At 39.0% G+C, this 19780-nt stretch overlaps 1 protein-coding gene across 3 annotated transcripts in view; it reads left to right on the forward strand.

Moving 5' to 3' along the window:
* Positions 1 to 10413: 10413 nt before the first annotated feature.
* tmem131 (transmembrane protein 131) overlaps positions 10414 to 19780 on the forward strand; it is a 42952-nt gene continuing 33585 nt past the window's right edge. For all 3 annotated transcript variants that reach the window (XM_085349042.1, XM_085349043.1, XM_085349044.1), the window contains exons 1-3: positions 10414 to 10685; positions 18712 to 18773; positions 18911 to 18951. In XM_085349042.1, coding sequence (XP_085205168.1) covers positions 10517 to 10685; positions 18712 to 18773; positions 18911 to 18951 — 272 coding nt within the window. In that variant the 5' untranslated portion in view covers positions 10414 to 10516. The remainder of the gene's footprint in view (positions 10686 to 18711; positions 18774 to 18910; positions 18952 to 19780) is intronic.

Raw genomic sequence — 19780 nt, forward strand, 5'->3', positions numbered from 1 at the left:
AGAGATGTCACCGCCAAAACAACAGCACAAGTAATACTGCTAGCATCTGCAATGTCCACCTACTCGGGTGTTAAATTAAACACAAATGCACAAATTAAGACTCATAAAATAGAGAGAGTTTTTTGCAATGCTCTGCATGTACACATATATACAAATCTTATCAAACTACTGGGTATATTTATTTACTTATTATGGCACAAGCATAAACTTCAGAAAGGAAAAACAAAAAAAGAGCAACATTTTGTGGGATTACAAGGTTCTACTAAGATTTAGACTAAATGAAGTCCGCCTTCCTTTGATTCGTCGCCCATCTGCATACAATAAGCAGGGCCTCAGATGTGTCACGGCAGCCGATATCAGCTCAAGTGTCCGTGGCGCTGCCGTGGGCCCTCTTGTTCTGATTAGCTGCAGCCTGTTTATCAGTTGCTGGAGATAAGTACTTTCACTCATCTGTATTTCATACCAAACAGAGGAGATGATTTATCCTCCTCCAAGCACTTAGCCTACACAGAGTTTCTATGACAACCTGAAGGAAACTTGTGTGGGCCTTTAGGGCTGCATTAATAAGTACAGCTGCACATTGCTGTGGAAATGCAGATTAACAGAATTCAGAGGCAGCACAGAGACCTTCCTGACCCTCTGACCTTCCTCTCAGGAGACTTTCAGTTGTAAATAGTAATTCTTTTTTTTTTTTTGATCAAGGTCTTTTTATTGAACAAAGAATTGCTTCCAACAACAATTATGGCAAAATTAACAGACAGTTGTGCCCCCACCCCCCCAGAACAGTGTAACTAAAACCCAGCCAGAGAGGAAAGGAGAGACAAAATAACATAAAATAAAATAAAGTTACAGATACAAAGTAAATAATAAAATAAATGAACAACAGCAAGAGAAAAAAAAAAAAAAACCCCACTCACACGCACATTAAGCAATAGTATCCGGACTTAATCTTTCAAAGTAAGTAAGAAAAGGTTGCCATGTGTCATAGAACCGCCGAACCGAACCTTTTACAGTGTAGCGGATCTTTTCCAGCTGAGTATAGTACATGACATCCTTAACCCATTGCCCATATACAGGTGGAAGTGGCTCTTTCCATTTCAATAATATCATTCTACGGGCCAAAAGAGTGCAGAAGGCCAGAAGATCAGAGTGTGATTTGGAAAGACTGGCATCACAAGGCGTCACTCCAAAAATAGCTATAAACGGGCAGGGTGCAATTGGAACACCAAATATGTTGGATATGGTTTCAAATATGCTTTTCCAAAAGCTACCCAGTTTTGGACACGCCCAGAACATGTGAAATAGGGAAGCAGGCTCTCGTTTGCACCGGTCACATGTGGGGTCAAACCCATCCTTGATTTTGCTCAGTCTAGTTTTAGACCAATGGAGACGGTGAACAACTTTGAACTAAATCACCACATGTTTAAGGCAAATAGATGATGAAGAAATGCTATTGATTATCTTGTGCCAAGTCTCATCTAATCCGTTGGCCAAGATCACTTCCCCATCGTTCCCTAAGTGATTGCAATGTGGACAGCCTAAAATTACTCAACAGCTCATAAACATCACTTATAACCCGCTTAGCATTTGGCTTAAAATCAAAAATATCATCCAAAAGGGATGGTGGTGGACAGGACGGAAAGCAGTCAGTATTAGAAGCAACAAAATTCCTGAGTTGTAGATACTTGAAAAAGTGTGACTGAGGAATCTTGAACTTGTTCACCAGCTGTTCAAATGAGGAAAAGATATTGTCCGTGAAAAGAGCAGCCATTGACGTTATTCCCAGCTTTGTCCATATGTTAAATGCCTCGTCCGTCAAGGATGGGGAGAACATGCAGTGTCTATGCGGTGGTGCATTAAGAGAGAGTTCAGTCTGTTTAAAGTGCCGTCTGAGCTGATACCATAACTTCAGTGAGTGGACAACAAGAGGATTCGTGGTGAAGCTGGAGATCGGTCTCGCCAGAGGTAATCTGGCACACAGCAAAGACACCAGGGAGGATTGACTCACCGATAGCCGCTCCAGTGTTACCCATGATGATGATAAATTATCATGGTCTTTCATCCAGTACAATAATGCTCTTATATTAGCTGCCCAGTAATAAAACAGAAAATTTGGGAGTGCCAAGCCTCCTGCGCTCCGCGGTCTTTGTAATACACTCTGTTTCAGCCTAGGTGGTTTTTTGTTCCAAATGAAGGAGGAGATTTGACTATTTAGATTATTAAAAAAAGACTTGGTTAAAAAAATTGGAAGACACTGAAAAAGATATAGAAATTTAGGGAATATAGTCATCTTAATGATATTTAATCTACCACCCAGCGAAAGAGGCAAGGACTCCCACTTTCCAAAATCCTCCTTTAGTTTAGACAATAAAGGAAGATAATTAGTTTTATACAAGTCTCTATGATTCTGCGTAATCCAAATGCCCAAGTATTTGAACTTGTTATAGCTGAGCTTGAAAGGTGCTAAAATAGACGAAAGTTCCCCGGTTATTGTACCTAAAGGCATTGCCTCACTTTTCCCGAAATTCACCTTATATCCGGAAATTGTCCCGAATTCCTTAAGTACATCTAAAAGTTTAGGGAGGCTATTTGAAGGGTTGGAAATAAACAAGAGCATGTCGTCGGCATAAAGAGAGACTTTATGCTCGATATCCCCACGACATATTCCCTCAACCTCAACACAGTGTCTTAGAGCAATAGCTAGCGGTTCAATTGCGATGGCAAAAAGGAGAGGTGACAAAGGGCACCCCTGTCGTGTGCCACGCTGAAGCTGAAAAAAGGGGGACAGACTATTGTTGGTCCGAATGGCCGCTACAGGGTCACAGTACAATACTTTTATCCAGGATACAAAATTACTCCCGAGGCCAAATTTTTCAAGCGTATGGAAAAGAAAGTCCCATCTCACCCGATCAAACGCTTTCTCAGCATCAAGTGAAATAACAGTTTCCAATACAGTACCTTTGACATGGCTATAGATTATATTTAATAAACGTCTAATATTAAAAAACGAGTACCTGTTTTTGATAAAGCCTGTCTGATCAGGTGAGATAATGGAGGGCAGATGTTTCTCTAAACGGCGGGCCAACACTTTAGCAAGGATTTTGGTGTCGGTGTTCAGCAGAGATATTGGACGGTATGAGCCACAATCTAAATGATCCTTATCCTTTTTTAGAATTAGGGAGATCACTGCCTGACGCATTGTTGGAGGCAAGGATTGTGAGAGGAAAGATTCTTCAAAAGTCGATTTTAACAATGGATTCAATTGGTTAGAAAACTTCTTAAAAAAATCGGAAGGATACCCGTCGGGGCCAGGTGATTTTCCAGACTGCATACTCCGTATGGCCATTTCAATTTCAGCATCAGAAATGGGCTCCTCCAAACTGGTGGCCGCATCTTCTCCTAAGGAAGGGATATCAAGTTTCTCAAAGAAATTTTCTAGAGCCAGGTCATCCTTAGCCGGGGGGGAGCTGTATAAAGTCTGATAGTATCTAAAAAAAGTAAATAGTAATTCTAAGAGGTAATACAAAAGAAAAATAGTATGGAGAGGGCATCATGATCCTCTTTGAAGCTCTCTGATCACCAAATCACACCAACAGTCAATTCGAGTGGCTTTATATTGTAAAGGAAAGACCCTCAGAGAAGCCCAGAAGAGAAACCACTTGGCGACAGTGGGAAGGAAAAACTCTCTTTTAACAGGAAGAAGCCTCTAGCAGAACCAGGCTCAAGGAGGTTAAAGATGCTGTTTTATAATCCACTCATAATCAGTTATTTTACCTGTGCCCCAATCAGCTGCTGTTTATTCAGTTTGCACTCACAATCAGTGGACCACACAAGTGTTTGTGTACGTGATTCACATCAAAATCACAAGAGAATTTCATTCATTGAGCTCCTTGACAACACTGATTTCACAAACAGAGAATGAAGACTTCGGTCTAAAAATTCTAAAGAACGTTTTGCAATCATGTCAACATGAACTAGAAAGTCACAGGAATGAATGCATCCTGAACAGGAAGACTGGAGGGTGTTTGAGGGAAAGGGAAGGCACTTCATGATGTGGCTTTTGCTGCATGAGTGTACGTGCCTTAATTGCAACAGTGTGCCATGTTCCGATGGCTGCTTCCAGCAAGATAACAGACCGTGTCACAAAACTCAAGTATTATAAAACTGATATCTTAAGCTAGTTTCTTGACAATAAGTTCACTGTGCTCAAATCTCCTCCACAGGCGTCAGATATCCAGCCTAGCCTAAGCTAGGCTAGTAAGGTTTTAGAATGAAAACTTTATCTAGTGTTTGTAATTTTACACATAGTGGTTTAGGTTTATGTATGCAGTGGAAATGCAGTGGCTCAGAATGTCATTTGCCTTTAAAATGCAGTGCTAGTCTTTTTCACATCTTATTTTAATCAGATTTATGCAGATTTAGCCTAAAAGCTTTTGCTCTTCCCTGCTCATCTTAAATTTTTGTTTACAGTTTTTCTGTAGGGAAAATAAGGGTGATGACATGATTTCAGGACCCTGTTTACTCTCATAGTGTGAGCAGCTCATGGAGCTGTGGGTATTACACGTCTGCCCTCTGTTGGAGGCTTGTGAGATTAAACACACTCATTTGATGATTACATTAGATTAGATTATATAAAACTTTATTAATCGGTCAGGTGGGTTCCAGGTGGGGAAATTCAGTTTCCAGTAGCACAACACAATTGGAACTTGCATGTTACAGAGTTGGAATACCAAATAAAAGGGAATGAAAGAGTGCGAATATAAGCATAAATGTAGCATATATACATATTTTCAGGTAGGCGTGTCTCTCTCTTCCACATTAAGCTTGCCAGGTGTATTTATAGAAACGCCTGCAGTTGCTGCACGTATGCAGTTCACATAATTTGGATAGTTTCCCTTTTCTGTTGCTTTCTAAAAATTCTAGTTGTGCACGTGAGGCACTGGGAGAGGATCTAAAAAATTAGCAGGTTTACTTAATGGTAACTGCACTAGTCATTTCCAGTCCAGCTGTATTTCACATAATGCCACGTAAACTTTGCATAAGAATGTTTTGATACATCAGAAATCTAACACTTGGACTGCAAATAGCCCAAAACATTAATACATGCATAAGTAATTGCAGCCATGCACGCATGACTTACGCTGTGAATTGTGAGGTATTGTTACAGTCAGAAGATTGCCAATAAAACTTCCAAATATTTACAGTGTTGCTTCCGATTTTCCGATAGCAGGTCCTGCAGGTTTCTCTGAGCTAAAACATTCAAAGCATCAAAATAGCACAGACCCAAACAAAGTCACGCCATTTTTGTGTCACGCTAAATATCTAAGGCGCTCCAACAAGGCAGATGTGACCAATCAGATCTAAAATGAACAGATTTTTCTTTAGGATATGCTTCACAGAAACCTGAAGGTACACATTCCTGCATATATGTAAAGGTGTTGCCTTATGAAACACAGCATTTCAATATTGGAGCTCTATAGAGGGCAACCGTGGCTCAGGGGGTTGGGAATCGCATCTGTAACCGGAAGGTCGCCGGTTCGATCCCTGGGCTCTCTGTCCTGGTCGTTGTGTCCCTGGGCAAGACACTTTACCCTACTTGCCTACTGGTGTTGGCCAGAGGGGCCGATGGCGCAATATGGCAGCCTCGCTTCTGTCAGTCTGCCCCAGGGCAGCTGTGGCTACAACTGTAGCTTGCCTCCACCAGTGTATGAATGTGAGAGTGAATGAATAGTGGTATTGTAAAGCGCTTTGGGTGCCTTGAAAAGCGCTATATAAATGCAATCCATTATTATTATAGAAGGAAGTTGTGACAGTGTTTTCCCCCATGTGTCAGCCCTGCTGCAAAGAATACCTCCAGAAGAGTTTCATCCGTCAAATCATGGCCACTAACAAGAACGTAACTGAATCAGCACAGCCAAAATTAATGCTCTAACTCTATGAAATTAAATCACCCAGAAGCTGATTAAATAATAAATTACCTAATAGTTCATACTTTTATGATAAATAATCCTCGAAAAATCACTAATACCAGCTTCTGTGCCTGGAAAAAAGGACGCTGAGCCACGATGTTTTGCATTTCCAAAAACTGAACCTGTGTGTCTTGTATGTTTGTTGTAGTTTGTTGTTGTTGTTGTTTGTTTGTTTGTTTTACTAAAAACAGATGGTTCTTTATGCCTGGAAAACAGTAACAAGATCATCATCACTATATTTGGCACTGACTTCCAAAGTGACAGTTGTTACTCCGCCAAAGGGGTTATGTTTTGGTAGCTTTTGCATGCATGCATGAATGTGTGTCCCCAGTCTGTCTTTAAACACGATAGCTCGAAACATTTTAAATGAATTCTGACTTTGTAGAAGTGCAGAGTAGGGTCATGTTAAAAATTCATTAACATTTGGCTTACATCCACCCAGGTCTTTAGGGTCTGACAAAAAGCCTTATAACTTTGACGATTCTTACTTGTGTGATGAATATTGTCAACATTTAGAGTATCATGTCACATTTGACCTCTGACCTGTCTTTTAAGGTCAGCAGACTGGTATTAAGGTCAAAGTGATATTTAAAGCTATATAGAACTACTTAAAACTGTTTCTTACTGCCATGTTTGTACTGACCACATTTAACACGTTGATTCTGAAACATGTTACATTTTTAAAGAAAGTATTGTGAAGAGAGATCGAATGAGCTGCCTAGTTAGTTAGAAACATATTGTAGTATAACTTATATTATAAGCTCAAGCTTTTCATGTCTAGTTATTTATAAATCAGCACCTACTATCCATTACCTACTCCTACATAATGTTTGCATAGTCAAAGTTAATGTGAGTGTTGCTACCCTTATCTGACATTTACTGAACTACAAACTTGTGAAAGTATGTTTAAAAAGGCAGAAGAAAATGAAATTAATATACAAAATGCAATACAGTTACCTTAAAAGTAAACATTGCCCAGAGACTGAGCTGCCTGGGACAGACGTTCATGCTTTAAACGGGATGATGTATCTAAAACCTGAGTGATTCCATGACTCCATACAATTTTACCTCTGGATGTGCTAAAGACATGACATGGGCAAAGTTGCTTTAAAGCCCCTGAAGATCAAGGATAACAGTTTGAAACATCATGCACTCATAAACAAATATTTATATATATTGTAAATGTGGCAGACTGTTGCATCATTCACTGGTTGGAGGTTTGCTTTTGTTTTTTTGTTTTTTAACTCGGTTGATGTTTTTGTTGCGATTTCATTATCTTCCCTATAATGCTGACCTTCAGTTTTTGGTTTTTCATTTGTGTTATCTCTCTCAGGGTGATATTTCTCTGTCCTCTCTCTATCTACAATGTATGAAAGCTGGAATATACAAGCCAAGGCAGAAGGAGGACTCAACTAAGCAGCAGTCTTTTGTTATTCAAATGTTGTTTCAGTTCTGTAAGATGAACCAACTTTCTGCGCTTCTCTGTTTCAGTGTGATTAAAATAGGTGACATATTGTCACATTGCACTCTGCTGTGAATTTAATTCAAAGTGACCCTAAATAGAAAAAATGTCATCAGCACTGTTAGATCTGAAATCAGAGATCACAAATGTGCCAAATGACTCTTTACTGACATCACATTAAAGGATTGCGGTGTAGGGATAAAAGGAATTTCCTGCAGAAGGCTAAATCAAGCTTAAGATGAGTTGGCAAGAAGTCCACGGTGTGCAATCTAGGAAATGAGAGAGGAGGTATCTGTTAGTGTTGCTCTCTATCCTTTGGTTGTTTTACTTTGAAGGTCAGACTTCTGTTGTGTCCTTTTTTAGTTTTACTTTTTTCCTCTCTTGGGTAATCAGTCCACTGTGTATATATAGTCCCGTGTTCCACTTTGGAATTTTTATTTTTTTATTTTTTTGTGGCTTCTTATTGTTTTGGATTGTGTTTTATCTCTTCGACTTTGCTGTTTTTGGATTTGATTATCAGATACTAAATTGCATCGTTCCTAGGAATATTCTGTTTCAGGCATCTGACATTTGGATCGGCACACATCACATGGTGACACATGTAGATGGTTATTTGTCAGTGACACAGCACTATTACCTCAATATAGATGTCAGCTGCTCTGTTTCACTAACAATGGAACTGATCTCATTTAGTGACTTGTAGTTCTAGTTCAGATATTACAGAAATGCCTGGAAAACATGGAGAAATTCCTTTTTTATGTTTCACAAGCAAGTAAAACATCTAATTGCATCATAACTTCTTTATTCATCATTGAGACAGGCTTCTAGAACCTCACATTTATATTAAAAAATTAACAAATTGTAGACACACTGTTGATTACGTTATTGAATTTTTTTACCGGGTTTAAAAATATACAAAGACTGCTTGATAATAAATCAAATAAACCTATACAAACACTAACTAACTTAAAAAAAATCTGTGTTTCACAGATTTGTGCTTGCATCATATCAATACTTGATGTACATATAGTGTAAATGAGTAATACAGTTTATCCCCTGGGTAAAATTACTGACGATAACAAGAAGCTTTGCAGCCAGCAGTAAATCACCAACCTTTGTCCTTGTTGTGAAACAAGTCCAATCTTTGTGTTATCTTACTATAAGTTTTGCAGATAGTCACTGTCCTGTAAAAGCTCTTGCTCTGCTTTTTTCAGTACAAGAGACTCTCTTATGTTTCGTTAGAACAACATCAGTGATGAAAGTCACACTTTACAGTTCAAGGAAACATTTGTTTACACCCTTAGACAAGGCGTGAAGTGAAAGTAAACACTGATCCACGGACATCAGAGGGTTAAAGAGCACCAAGCAGAGCAGGTTTGTGTCAGCAGCAGCAGTCTTCAGGCTCCACGACCTCGTGTTATCTCCATTTTTACCTCTAAAAGATTCACTGAGTACCTGTCAGCACTCTCTGTCAATCAGTAACCTCTGTACTCCATAGTTACATTTATCTATAGGCAATGTTTTTTCTATATAAGTAAATTCGGTGGAGCCGGTATTTGGAGGGTGTTCACTGCTGCTTTTCTGCTTTAGTGAAAATATTTGGACCAAAGGAAGATCACAGCACATGTACGAGCATAGTTCAGTGTGTACACACTGGCGTTGTTTGTGACATCGGTTGAGGTGTTTCGCTTTAAGCAAAAAATAGTAAAGCTCAGAAATTACTTGCCTTAGAAATAATTCCTTGATGTAAATGGCAAAGAATTAGGGGAGATGTCATTTGTCTAAAACACTTGTCTGACACAAGTGACTTTGGTCTTTTGTAGCACTGAAATAAAAATAATAATTCTGTAATGAAAACATTACAGCTTAGGAACACATTTTATTACTGCACCCAAGTCATAGATGCAAACTGGAACCATTTAATAGAGAAACCCCAGAAGCCAGAGTAACTAAGGAATTATTTTCACCTTTATACATCACATTATATTCTTGTTCCTCTTGCAGAGAGATCGTATGCTGTGCATGTTGAAGGACTCCTGCTAAGGACAATCCGTGTCCACAGTCCATGTCTACAAGCAAGAGCTGAAAAACTTCAGCACCCAGTTTTTCTTTTTATAATTTAAATGATTACAGCACATAAACGGCAATTAAAAGTCTCTTTTTTTCCAATAAACTTTATTTCAAGTGGTTAAGAAAGATCAAAGGAAAACCTCAGAATCATACGTTTTTTAACAAAGAGGACAAAAATGCAGGAGAATGACAGAAAGTCGACTTAAACACACACAGGACTGACAGCGTTTACTATTATTACTATTTTCATTTCCTTTGTAAACACAAGAATAATTGGATTTTTATTTACATTTTAAAAAAAAGTTGAAGGACTATATGCAGCAATCTCGTTTTCAACTATAGTCCATCCATCCTTTTCCACTTATCTGGGTCTGGGTCTAAGTGGACACTGAGGGATTCTGCAGCTGACAGCATGTTCTGGAGGAGCATTCTCTTTGCTTTGAGCACTTCTGTCTCACCCTATATATAAAGACCAAAATTCGAGACAGTTTTATATTAGAAATATATATTCTGCACAAACAAGATGTAAAATATGACCAAAGTGAGAAGAATGAGAGCTGTGGTGGTGCTCAGGTCACCATTGGTCCTTTCTTTGTGGAGTTTGCATGTTATGTTCTGATTGAGGCAGTTAAAGTGACTAACCTGTCTAGTATGAATGAATGAATGAATGAAGCTTTAAAGTATATATTCCAAAAATGACAGATTCTGTTACCAAATATTCCTCGTTTTTCAATTTAAGTGTAGTTAGTTTTATAAGTTTACGGTGTCATTCTGTTCTAGCGTTTAATTTGTGTTGTCTGAAGGGTCTCCGTTGGGCTTTGATCCCGGTGATAAGGTTGTTTAATGACCGCTTGCTGTCCGTGGCAGCCGGTGACGCGTCGCATGGAGCGGAAGAGGAAGCGGGAGCAGAGAGAGGCCGACGTCCTGTTGGTAGTTAGCCGCCGCCGCTGCTCTCGGGAGTTTTTTTTTTTCTTCACGGCTATGATTGACAGAGGCAGCAGAGGTTTACACGGGCATGTCCGCACACTTGCTCGTTTGTTATCGTAACAGAAAGACGTGCAGCATGGCGACTGAAGCCGGAGCCCAGAGCTGTCGCCAGAGGAGGAGACGGAGAGCTGCCTGCGTGGGGCTCCTGAGGATCTTATTTATTGCTTTTATTCACACGACGCGGGCGAATAAACAAGGTTTGGAACTTAGCTTTAGCAGGAGCTAACTTCCGCAGACATCTCACCAAGTGTGTGCTGTGGTTAGCGCTACCTTTGCGGGCCGACTTTACACCAGCTCGGTGCTAACAGCGACCCAGCAGTGCTGAATTATTATTAAACGCTAACAGAGAGCAGGCTGTGTTTAAACTGACAAAGAACTGCCGTTAGTTAGCCAAATGTATTTGGCCTTACTCTGGACGTTAGCTTCGTCTGTAGCATGTTGTCATTCTTTCCTTATATGGCTTAGTTGGGCTAATAATTTACCTGTGAGATATGACAGGGTTTACAGCCTCGGCTAGCCCTAGAGCTGGCTCAGAGGAGCCTCTGGGTGAGCTTGAAGCACAGACAGAGGGGAGTTGTAGGGGACAAGCTGCCCAGCAGTACTTCCTCATACCGGGCTCAGTGAGGAAAAGCCTCGACTGTTTGTTTGATTGGGCTCCAGCCGCTTGTTATCGATCTTCTGATCGTGTCAGGTCACTATGACTGGCACACAGCTGTCATCCAGGGCCAAGGTGGTCCGAGCTAGCCCTGAAACGCGCCCGTGAATTAGTCCACATGAACCTGGACCTCACAAGAAGTGCACTCAGGTGATTGTGTTACTTGTTGAGCAACTCTCAGAGCAGAGGTGTCAGACTCACAGTGGTTCATGGACCAAGCAAGAAAAAAAACATTGCGTAATGTTAATATTCAGGCTTTATGAAAAACAGCCCAAACGAAAGACACCACTTATTTTAAAAACTGGTAGATACTTGTTATATTATTATTTTTGTAGTTCATGGATGATGTATTGAGAAAACGGGTGTACTTTTACACCCGTTTTCCCCGGGGACAATTTGAGCTTTGTATCTCTGTCCAAATTCACGAGTCATCCTCTGTATATTACAGTATATTGCACTCTTTATAAATAAATAATACAAGTACTTAACGTCTTTGTAATTCAATCAGCTCGTCTAGGTCGAGAAATCTAGAAATACTAAAAGTTTTCCCGTGTGAAACATTTTACAGATAATTTGTGTTGCTGTTTTGCTTATTCAATGACTTCACTGCAGTTTTCACACTCGGCACTGGATTTGGGCTCGCCCTGTAACAACATTATTTTGGTTAAAATGATTCAGAATCACAGTTACAATCACATTAACAAATATAATCCACCATTTTTTTTTTAGTTGATGTTGTGATTTTGATTTGTGACTACAAACTCTGGGGAATAATGGATTTGTTCACCAACAAGTTGTAGTTCAACTAAAATGAATTTCTAACTAACATTTAATTATTTTTTTGCTGCCTGAAATGTTCCTATTTAGTATTTAGTATTTATTTATTTATTGTCATTGTCAAGAACAATGAAATTGCGTTTGGGGCTTCCATACAACCCAAAAAAAGAAGAAAATAATAAATACCCCTTAAAACCCAAGTGTACATATTTAACCCAGTGTGACTCCAATGCAATAAGACAATCCTTAGCAATAATGTTCGTAGAAATTCAGACAAAGACCTGAGAAACATGACAAAATACAACAATGCAACCCATTCAATATTATTGTACTGTGAGATATGATATCAGATATGATAGTTATCTATTTAAGAAAGGGGGGGGGGCAGGAGGGGGAAGAGAATAAAGATATGATGCACCAATGCAGACCAGTTCATTGCTATTAAGAAGTTGGATATGGTTATTGTCCGTGAGAGGGGGGCAGAGAGTTCAGGAGCCTCACAGCCTGTGATAATGCCTCACACTCCAGTAATGCACTTGAATGAATTCACGAGTTATTTAGCAACTCTTAGAGTCTGACTTCATCTTGTCATGCTTTTTACCAACAGTGCAAACTGAGTCAGCTGATTAAATTTAGGCTGTTCGCATATCAGAGGTTCACTACAACATTATTGTGGTCAAACTGACTCACAATCACATTTTTTAAAATTGGAGTAAGCCTGCTCGATCGTGACAATATTAGAATCTCAATTTCGGTAGATATTGTAATCGAATTTTTTTTCATTATGATTATTCATTAATTTGATAAGTATCATGCAAGTTTTTACCGAGTATTTCCTCAAACTTTAAACATAATTCAACAGAAGAAGAAGAAGAGGAAAAACGGAGGGTGGCGATGGGTTCGGGGTCGTCCAGCTGGGAGTTAGAGCCTGTACGGGATTTGAAGACTACGAGTGATCCAGAGACAAAGGCGACCATTTCATTAATCCTCACAGAGGAAATGTTGAGTTTTACTTCCTCTGCATCGACCTTGTTGACTGAACGCTCTCTTTTATTCAGCTGAACTCAACAGTGAGTTTGCATTTTTAGTAGGGCTGCCACGATTTGTCGACTAGTCACGATTACGTCGACTATCAAAATCGTCGACGACTGATTTAATAGTCGACGTGTCGTTTGAAGCTTTGTAAGATCGCAAAAGACGCAGGAATAATAGCAGGATTTAAGAGTGTAATAACGGACTGAAACAGAAGATGGCAGCACTGCATGTACAAGGATGCCAGCTGCCGTTAAACCCCGAAGAAGAAGAAGCAGCTGTGTCCCAGAATTCATAGCGCGGCCCAGCTTAGTTTCCAACAATGGCGGTAGCTATTTTTTTTTTTTCTTTCTTTTATTAGTAATATAAACATACAAACAAAATGCGCCATATATTACAGATTCAGAGAATAAACATTTCTTACATATTAGCAACTTTCATATATAGTGAAAATAAAATATAAAGATGGGGTCACATAAATTAACAGATTATTAACTCACTAAATCAAAATCTTCTACAAAGGAAACAAAAAAAGCAGCCTTTTTCTTTTTAACTAAAGTCAAAGATTTAACCAACAGGTTTAGGTCGTTTTTCCAGTGAGCCAGTGTTGGTTTAATCTTAAAAAAGCGACATTTATGTATAAAATACTTACACAAGATTAATAACACATTAACACCATAATTAGCTTTCTTTTCTTTCAAAAACACTCCAAACATTATCATATTTAAGGTAAATGGGGTAATTTGAATCCCACTGGAATAAAGCCAGGTATGAAAATCCAACCAAAATATTTGTATAAAATTGCACAAAAAGAATAGATGGTCCAAATCCTCCTCTTCTGTTTCACAAAATACACAATTACCCGTTTCTATTTTGAATCTATCACTAAGGAGTCTATTTGTCGGGTAAATTTTATTCAAGATTTTAAATTGGACTTCTTTCCCTTTAGGAGGGATAGGGAAGGTGATATAATCAGTTCTTATTTTTTCAATTTCTTCCCTTTGGAAATCTTTTAATATGTAATTACGTCTAAGTAAATTTGGAGAATAAAGACTCCTTAATGAAGATCTAAGAAACTTATTGTTGCATTTAACATCACAAAATCGAATACCATCTATATATAATTGCCTTAACTTGGGGGAGATGTCAGAATATATTATATCATTTACAACTATGTTTTTAAGTGACAATGGAATGGATTTTATAACCCGATTAAATTTACTTTTAGAACATTGGATATTAAACTTTTGGCAAAAATCTTGATGTCCTAGAACATGTCCTTCCTCATCTACAAAATGGGCAATTGCCCAAACACCTTTTGATAACCAATCTTGAATAAAAATAGATTTTCTGTTCATCAGTATATATCTATTGTTCCAAATTGGGCTATTATGTGGAGTGAAATTATGTTTAAATAACATTTTCCAATAAAGAAGGACCTGTTTATGGAATTCAGAGAGTTTAGCAGGTAGCTTAGTAATTTCAAAGTCACACTTTAGGAGAAAGTCGATACCCCCTAGTGTGTTAAAGACCAAATGGAGTGTGGATTATTTAGGAAGGATTTTAACCATTTAAGTTTCAAAACACCATTCATTATGTCAAAATCAATTGCGTTTCCACCGCCTTCAATGTATGGTTTAACCAAATCATCTTTAGATATATAATGGCACTTATTCCTCCAAATAAAATTAAAATTCAAGCTATTAATTGTTTTTGGCGGTAGCTAGTTAGTTTTAATATTACTCTTATTATTCTTTCTGGGTCACAAAATAAACGTTTAACATATTTTCAGGCGAGAATGTAGCTGTGTAAACCTCAAATATCGGCTCAGTTTATCAGGACACCACATATTTTCAAAAGCGCTCCGACGTTTTCGGAGACGTCTGTTACCCACTAGCTCGATAGCTAGCCGGGGGCTAGGTCACTAGCGCCGTGAGAACACCGGACTCCCGGCAAATTGTTTTCTAACCCACCGCCGTCTTTCGCGACTCAGGTTAAATATATATGAGTCACTTAGATAAATTAAAAATGTTGTTGTTTGGCTTTTTTTTTTTTTTTGTATTTTATTTGTTCCTGAGTAAATCGGTTTGGCTGAGATTAAAGTTATAGTTTTTACACAGCTGAATAAACGTCAAGCAGACAGCTGATTATCAGAAGTGTGAGATGCTGGAGAATATACTCCGGTGTCCTGTTATATTTTAGATAGCAAGGAGTTTATTAAACTTTACCGAAACAATCTGCAAATTTCATTAAAATTGAATAAACTATCATCTTGTCTTTATTTTTAGTTAGCACCTTAAAAGCTTAAAGCTGTAAGCTAATGATAGTTATATAAGAGCAGATGCTGCTGGTGCAATAAGCTGTAGTTTTACGTCCAGTGGATGATGATCTGATTAGTCGACTAATCGCATAAATAATCGGTGACTAGTCGACTATCAAAATAATCGTTTGTGGCAGCCCTAATTTTTAGGGAGGGGAAAAGGGTGTGATTTGATTTATAACAGGAGCAAAAGTGAGAGCGTTGCATCAAAAACAAACTTCACGATGTAATAATTTTACCCTTTGTTTAGTATTCATGATTATTTAGCATCATCTTTTAGACAGTTAAGCTCTGGATAGGTTTAAATGGTCCTTCCCCAGGGTCATCCACAGAAACCTTTGAGTTTTACTACCTTTAGATCATTTTTGTTTGTTCCACAGATGAAGTGGCCGTGAAATTTTACCTTTCTGATTCAAACGCCCGGTGTAGATCTAGGAATTATGATTTTTAAGGATAATTTTTTGCATGACACATCAGTAGAGACAGGAAAGCAGGGAGAGTAGTGGGTAACGCCATGCAGGGACTTGAACCCCAGCCCTTGCAATAGCTTCTGGAAAATGAGTCACCTGCTCAATCAGGTGAGCTACAATATGACCTTGAGGAATGATTTTCTTTCCTCTGGAATAAAGCTGGCATCTCCAAACCAAAGATAGAAATGCATTTTGTTGAAAGGTTTGAGTAATTGCTGTCTTTACTGCAGTTTTTTTCATACTTTGTACACCATCCATGAGGCTGAATAGGCTGTTTTGGTGTGGATGGATCTAATCCTGACCCTTTGTTCACCTTAGCTGGAGCTGAACTAAACAGCGGCGAGTTTGAGCTCCTAGGGCGAGAGAAACGGACACGATTGAATAACAACACAAGAAAAACAACGAGAGCTTTGTAGCTAAAGTTAAACGCTAAGAAGTTATCTTTCTATCGTGACTGTTTTAGGTAAGAAAGTTGAGAGAGGGGGAAAAAAAATATACTCGACAGCTGCTCGCTTTCATGTTCTCTTATCTAACCGATCTACTCGATTCAGACATTGATCTGTCTGTAATCTGGAGGTGGTGAGGCAGTGGCTATGACAGACACGTCAATGTCACTGTGCAGCAAATAAGACAGAATTTGCATGTAGATTTACATAAATGGCTTAGAAGTGTTGTTGTGTTTTTGTTTTGTTTTTTTGTTAAAGACTGGCGTCCTCTACGTGGAAACATCAGCATGTCTGCCTGCAAAGTACTGTTCACTCTCGTACCAGTTTCACTGCTTGTTTCTCCGGGTGTCCATTCTGAGACGATTTCAAGAGCTCCTGACAAACTCGTAAGCTTAGGACGCCGAGAACTAAAGCGGTGGAGTTTCATGTAAAAATCTGATGCCATGGAGTCTTGCATCTCTACCAATGCCACATCATCCTTGTGGACCACAGACTGGTGACACTGTATAATGAAACACCCACAGAGGTGTTGCCGGTGCTATTCCTGCCAGTCAAATGGCGACATCCACCCCTTTTTCAAGCCACTGTAAAGACATATAATTTTAACAGACAGTGAGCACGGCATACTGAGCTGAGGTTGGTTTTACTCTGCTGTAGAGATGGGATTGAGCTTAACATTTTTTATTTAGGACTTAAAGGATGCAGGACATCAGAGTGATTCGGTTTAATTTTGTGCAGACGTGTATTCAGAGCTTGAGACTTTCATTATTTGTTAGCTTTTTTTCGTGATGTACAGCAGGAAGTGTAGCTTTTTCACACCTCTGCTCAGCCTGATGTTGGCTGTGTCTCATCGGCTCAATGAAGTTGTGAAATGTTTCTTAACTGCTTAGATCCCCTGATTCTGCTCAGATATTTGAATTTAAAACCTACATTGTAGCTTGCAGGGTGTTATTAAACGTAGCAGTTAGTTGAACGTAACAATTACGCTTGCCGACAGTGAGCTGTGAGCACAGAAAAAGGTCGATCTAGTAGCACAACTTGTGAGATCTGTTAAGTTTAAGGCAAAATTTAAAGCTCTGCAGATGATGGAAGGGACATCCGGCCTTTTAAAATCATGTCGATAATGGTGGTTGCTGAGGATTCACTTCACTTAACCCCACCCTGGCATTTATATAACACCCTGAAACAGACGTGCAGAGTTGCTCTGTGTTCACAGCAGTGATTGAGACCTGGGTTATGCTCAGGTTTTGCTCCCGCAGTTGTGTCTGTTTGCGCACGTTTTTTTTTTTTTTTTTTAATGTTTTACAGAGAGCCTTTGGAGAAAAATGCTCTGGTGTAGTCCTCCAAAATCCCAACTACATATTGCTCAATGTGTGTGGCGCTGCGCATCGTTCATATGCTGATTGGTTGATGAATGTGCCAGATCAGAGACGAGACTAACAGTGAAGTTCACCAGAGTGGGAGAAGCACAGAAAAAAACGTTAAAGAAAACAAAAACAAAACTGGTGGCTGCAGTGGACATGGCATTATTTTTAACGCTCAGCTCTTTAGCTCTTTGAATGTTAGAGCTTCGCTCTCTCCGTGGCTGACTAACACAACTGGAACACATTGGTTGTACCACATACTTTGGCACTGTCCCCCGGTACACCCCTCTTCCCGAGACTATTGGTGGCAAAACCTGTACACCTAACTCAAACTAAACTTAAACACAAAAAAAGTGTGAAAGAATGTTTTAGTTTAATGAAATCTGAATGAAAATTGGAGTTTAGAATCAAACTAAGAAAGTAAAATAAGATAGCTGGGTTTATTGGGTTGGTCAGTTAAATGCAGTATTGAAGCACATTTTAGCTGGAGACTGGGGTGAGGCTGTTCCCTCTCTACACTCTTAATTCAGATGTTTTGTATTTTTTGATTTGTTTTGTTTCCTTTTTCTACGTTTTTTTTTTTTTTTATATACTTAATGAAAGTTTTCAAATTTCAGAGCTGAAAAGCACATTTAAAATCAGTTAAAAACTGCAACCAGATCACTTTCACACCAACTCAAAAATCCGGTTTTGATCTGATCTCTTAGCTAATGAATGAGCTGCTTTTCTACTACGGTATATTTGAGATCAGGCTCATCACCTAGCCGGAATTTCTTCTGGTGAAAGTAGCTTTGGATTAGATCCTTCTTTCACCGCACATGGAGCAGAAAAGGAGCACAGATCTGGAGGCTGAACTTTCTCTTGTCTCTAGTTCAGTACACAAGATTGAAGTTGAAGTTGGTTTTTATTTCGTTAAATTCGACAGCAATCAGCAGCTGCTGCCATCTCCAGTCCATAAATCAGTCTGTACCTTTTCAGGGATTTCAAAAAGGTGCTTTGCCATGCAAATGAAGCGTTAGTTGGTTTTGGTAACCCAATCAGCAGCTCACACACATCAGTATGCTATGATTTTGTTTATTGAACATTTACCCCTTTTAGCTTTCTTTTATGTAGTGTAAAAATGTGTTTCTCTCTGATCTTCCTATTTTTCTCTTTGCAGCATTCATTCAGTCAGACACAATACTAGAAGTTCTACATTTTGGCGAGGGCAGCCTTTTACAGGTAAGGCCATTAAAATGGTATTGTAACGGACCTTCACAGAGCAAGAAGAGGCTAAAGCCCTGCTCAACTACCAAATTAATCCCCTGGTTTTTGATATTGTGATTAATTCTTACTGTATGTTTGTGTTGTGCTTGCAGGGAGAGTCTGACATCGATTTTAGTTTATATCATCAACAAAGGTATGAGAAATCCTCCCTTTTTTTATACTAGCATGAATTCAATAAAATGTTGTATTTGTATTTTTAAACCGTGTGCTTCTACATTAACTTGCCTGGACAACAAGCAAACGCAAAGTGTATTGTGTTAAAGCAAAACAAGTTTTACTGCTTCAATGCGGCTGCTGTGACAGCATGTTAAGATCATTTAGGGGGTAAAATTATACAAAAAAATTAGATTGTGGGGAAAAAGGGCAAATATCTGTGCCACTGATCATCAGAGAAACCTCTCTGTCTGTGTCACCCTGAGCGCTTTTCTGGCCACATGTTCTAGGATGAGTCGAGTCCACAGTGACATTGGTTTTATAGCCTGCAGCAGCTGTTAGAAGCAGGCAGGATTCTTTCATGCAGTCGAATGTGACTGAAGTGTTTTTGGTTTTTTTTGAGGAAGTTATTATTTGCTTCAGGCTCTTTTTATCCCAGCTTTGGCACAACAACAGGCAGAAGTGCTCAAACAAGTAAGGACTATTTTCATTACAGGAAGTGTGTAAAAAGTCAGTTGGTTGCATCATGTTCCTGTATAGCGGTTCTGAAGCGTCACAGAGGGCTCGCATACCTTTCAGATGGATGTTTTATCAGGGTCCAGCATACAGCTCAGACAGCATGTAAACCATACAAAGGTTATCTTTAGGGGCATGGCGTGACCACTCCCTAGACAGTTATGTTTGAGGTCAGTGTGTGTGTTCCAGTCCTTTTTAGATGTTAAACTTCCCCTTTTTTTTTTCTGTGTGTGTGTGTGTGGTTTCAAACCTGTCTGTTTGCGATATGTATTTGCCAGATAAACCTCTGTACT

Source organism: Diplotaxodon limnothrissa, linkage group LG23, assembly GCF_057381915.1.
Source record: "Diplotaxodon limnothrissa isolate DT_005_m linkage group LG23, D_limnothrissa_male_GT1.1, whole genome shotgun sequence".
Taxonomy (NCBI): domain Eukaryota; kingdom Metazoa; phylum Chordata; class Actinopteri; order Cichliformes; family Cichlidae; genus Diplotaxodon; species Diplotaxodon limnothrissa.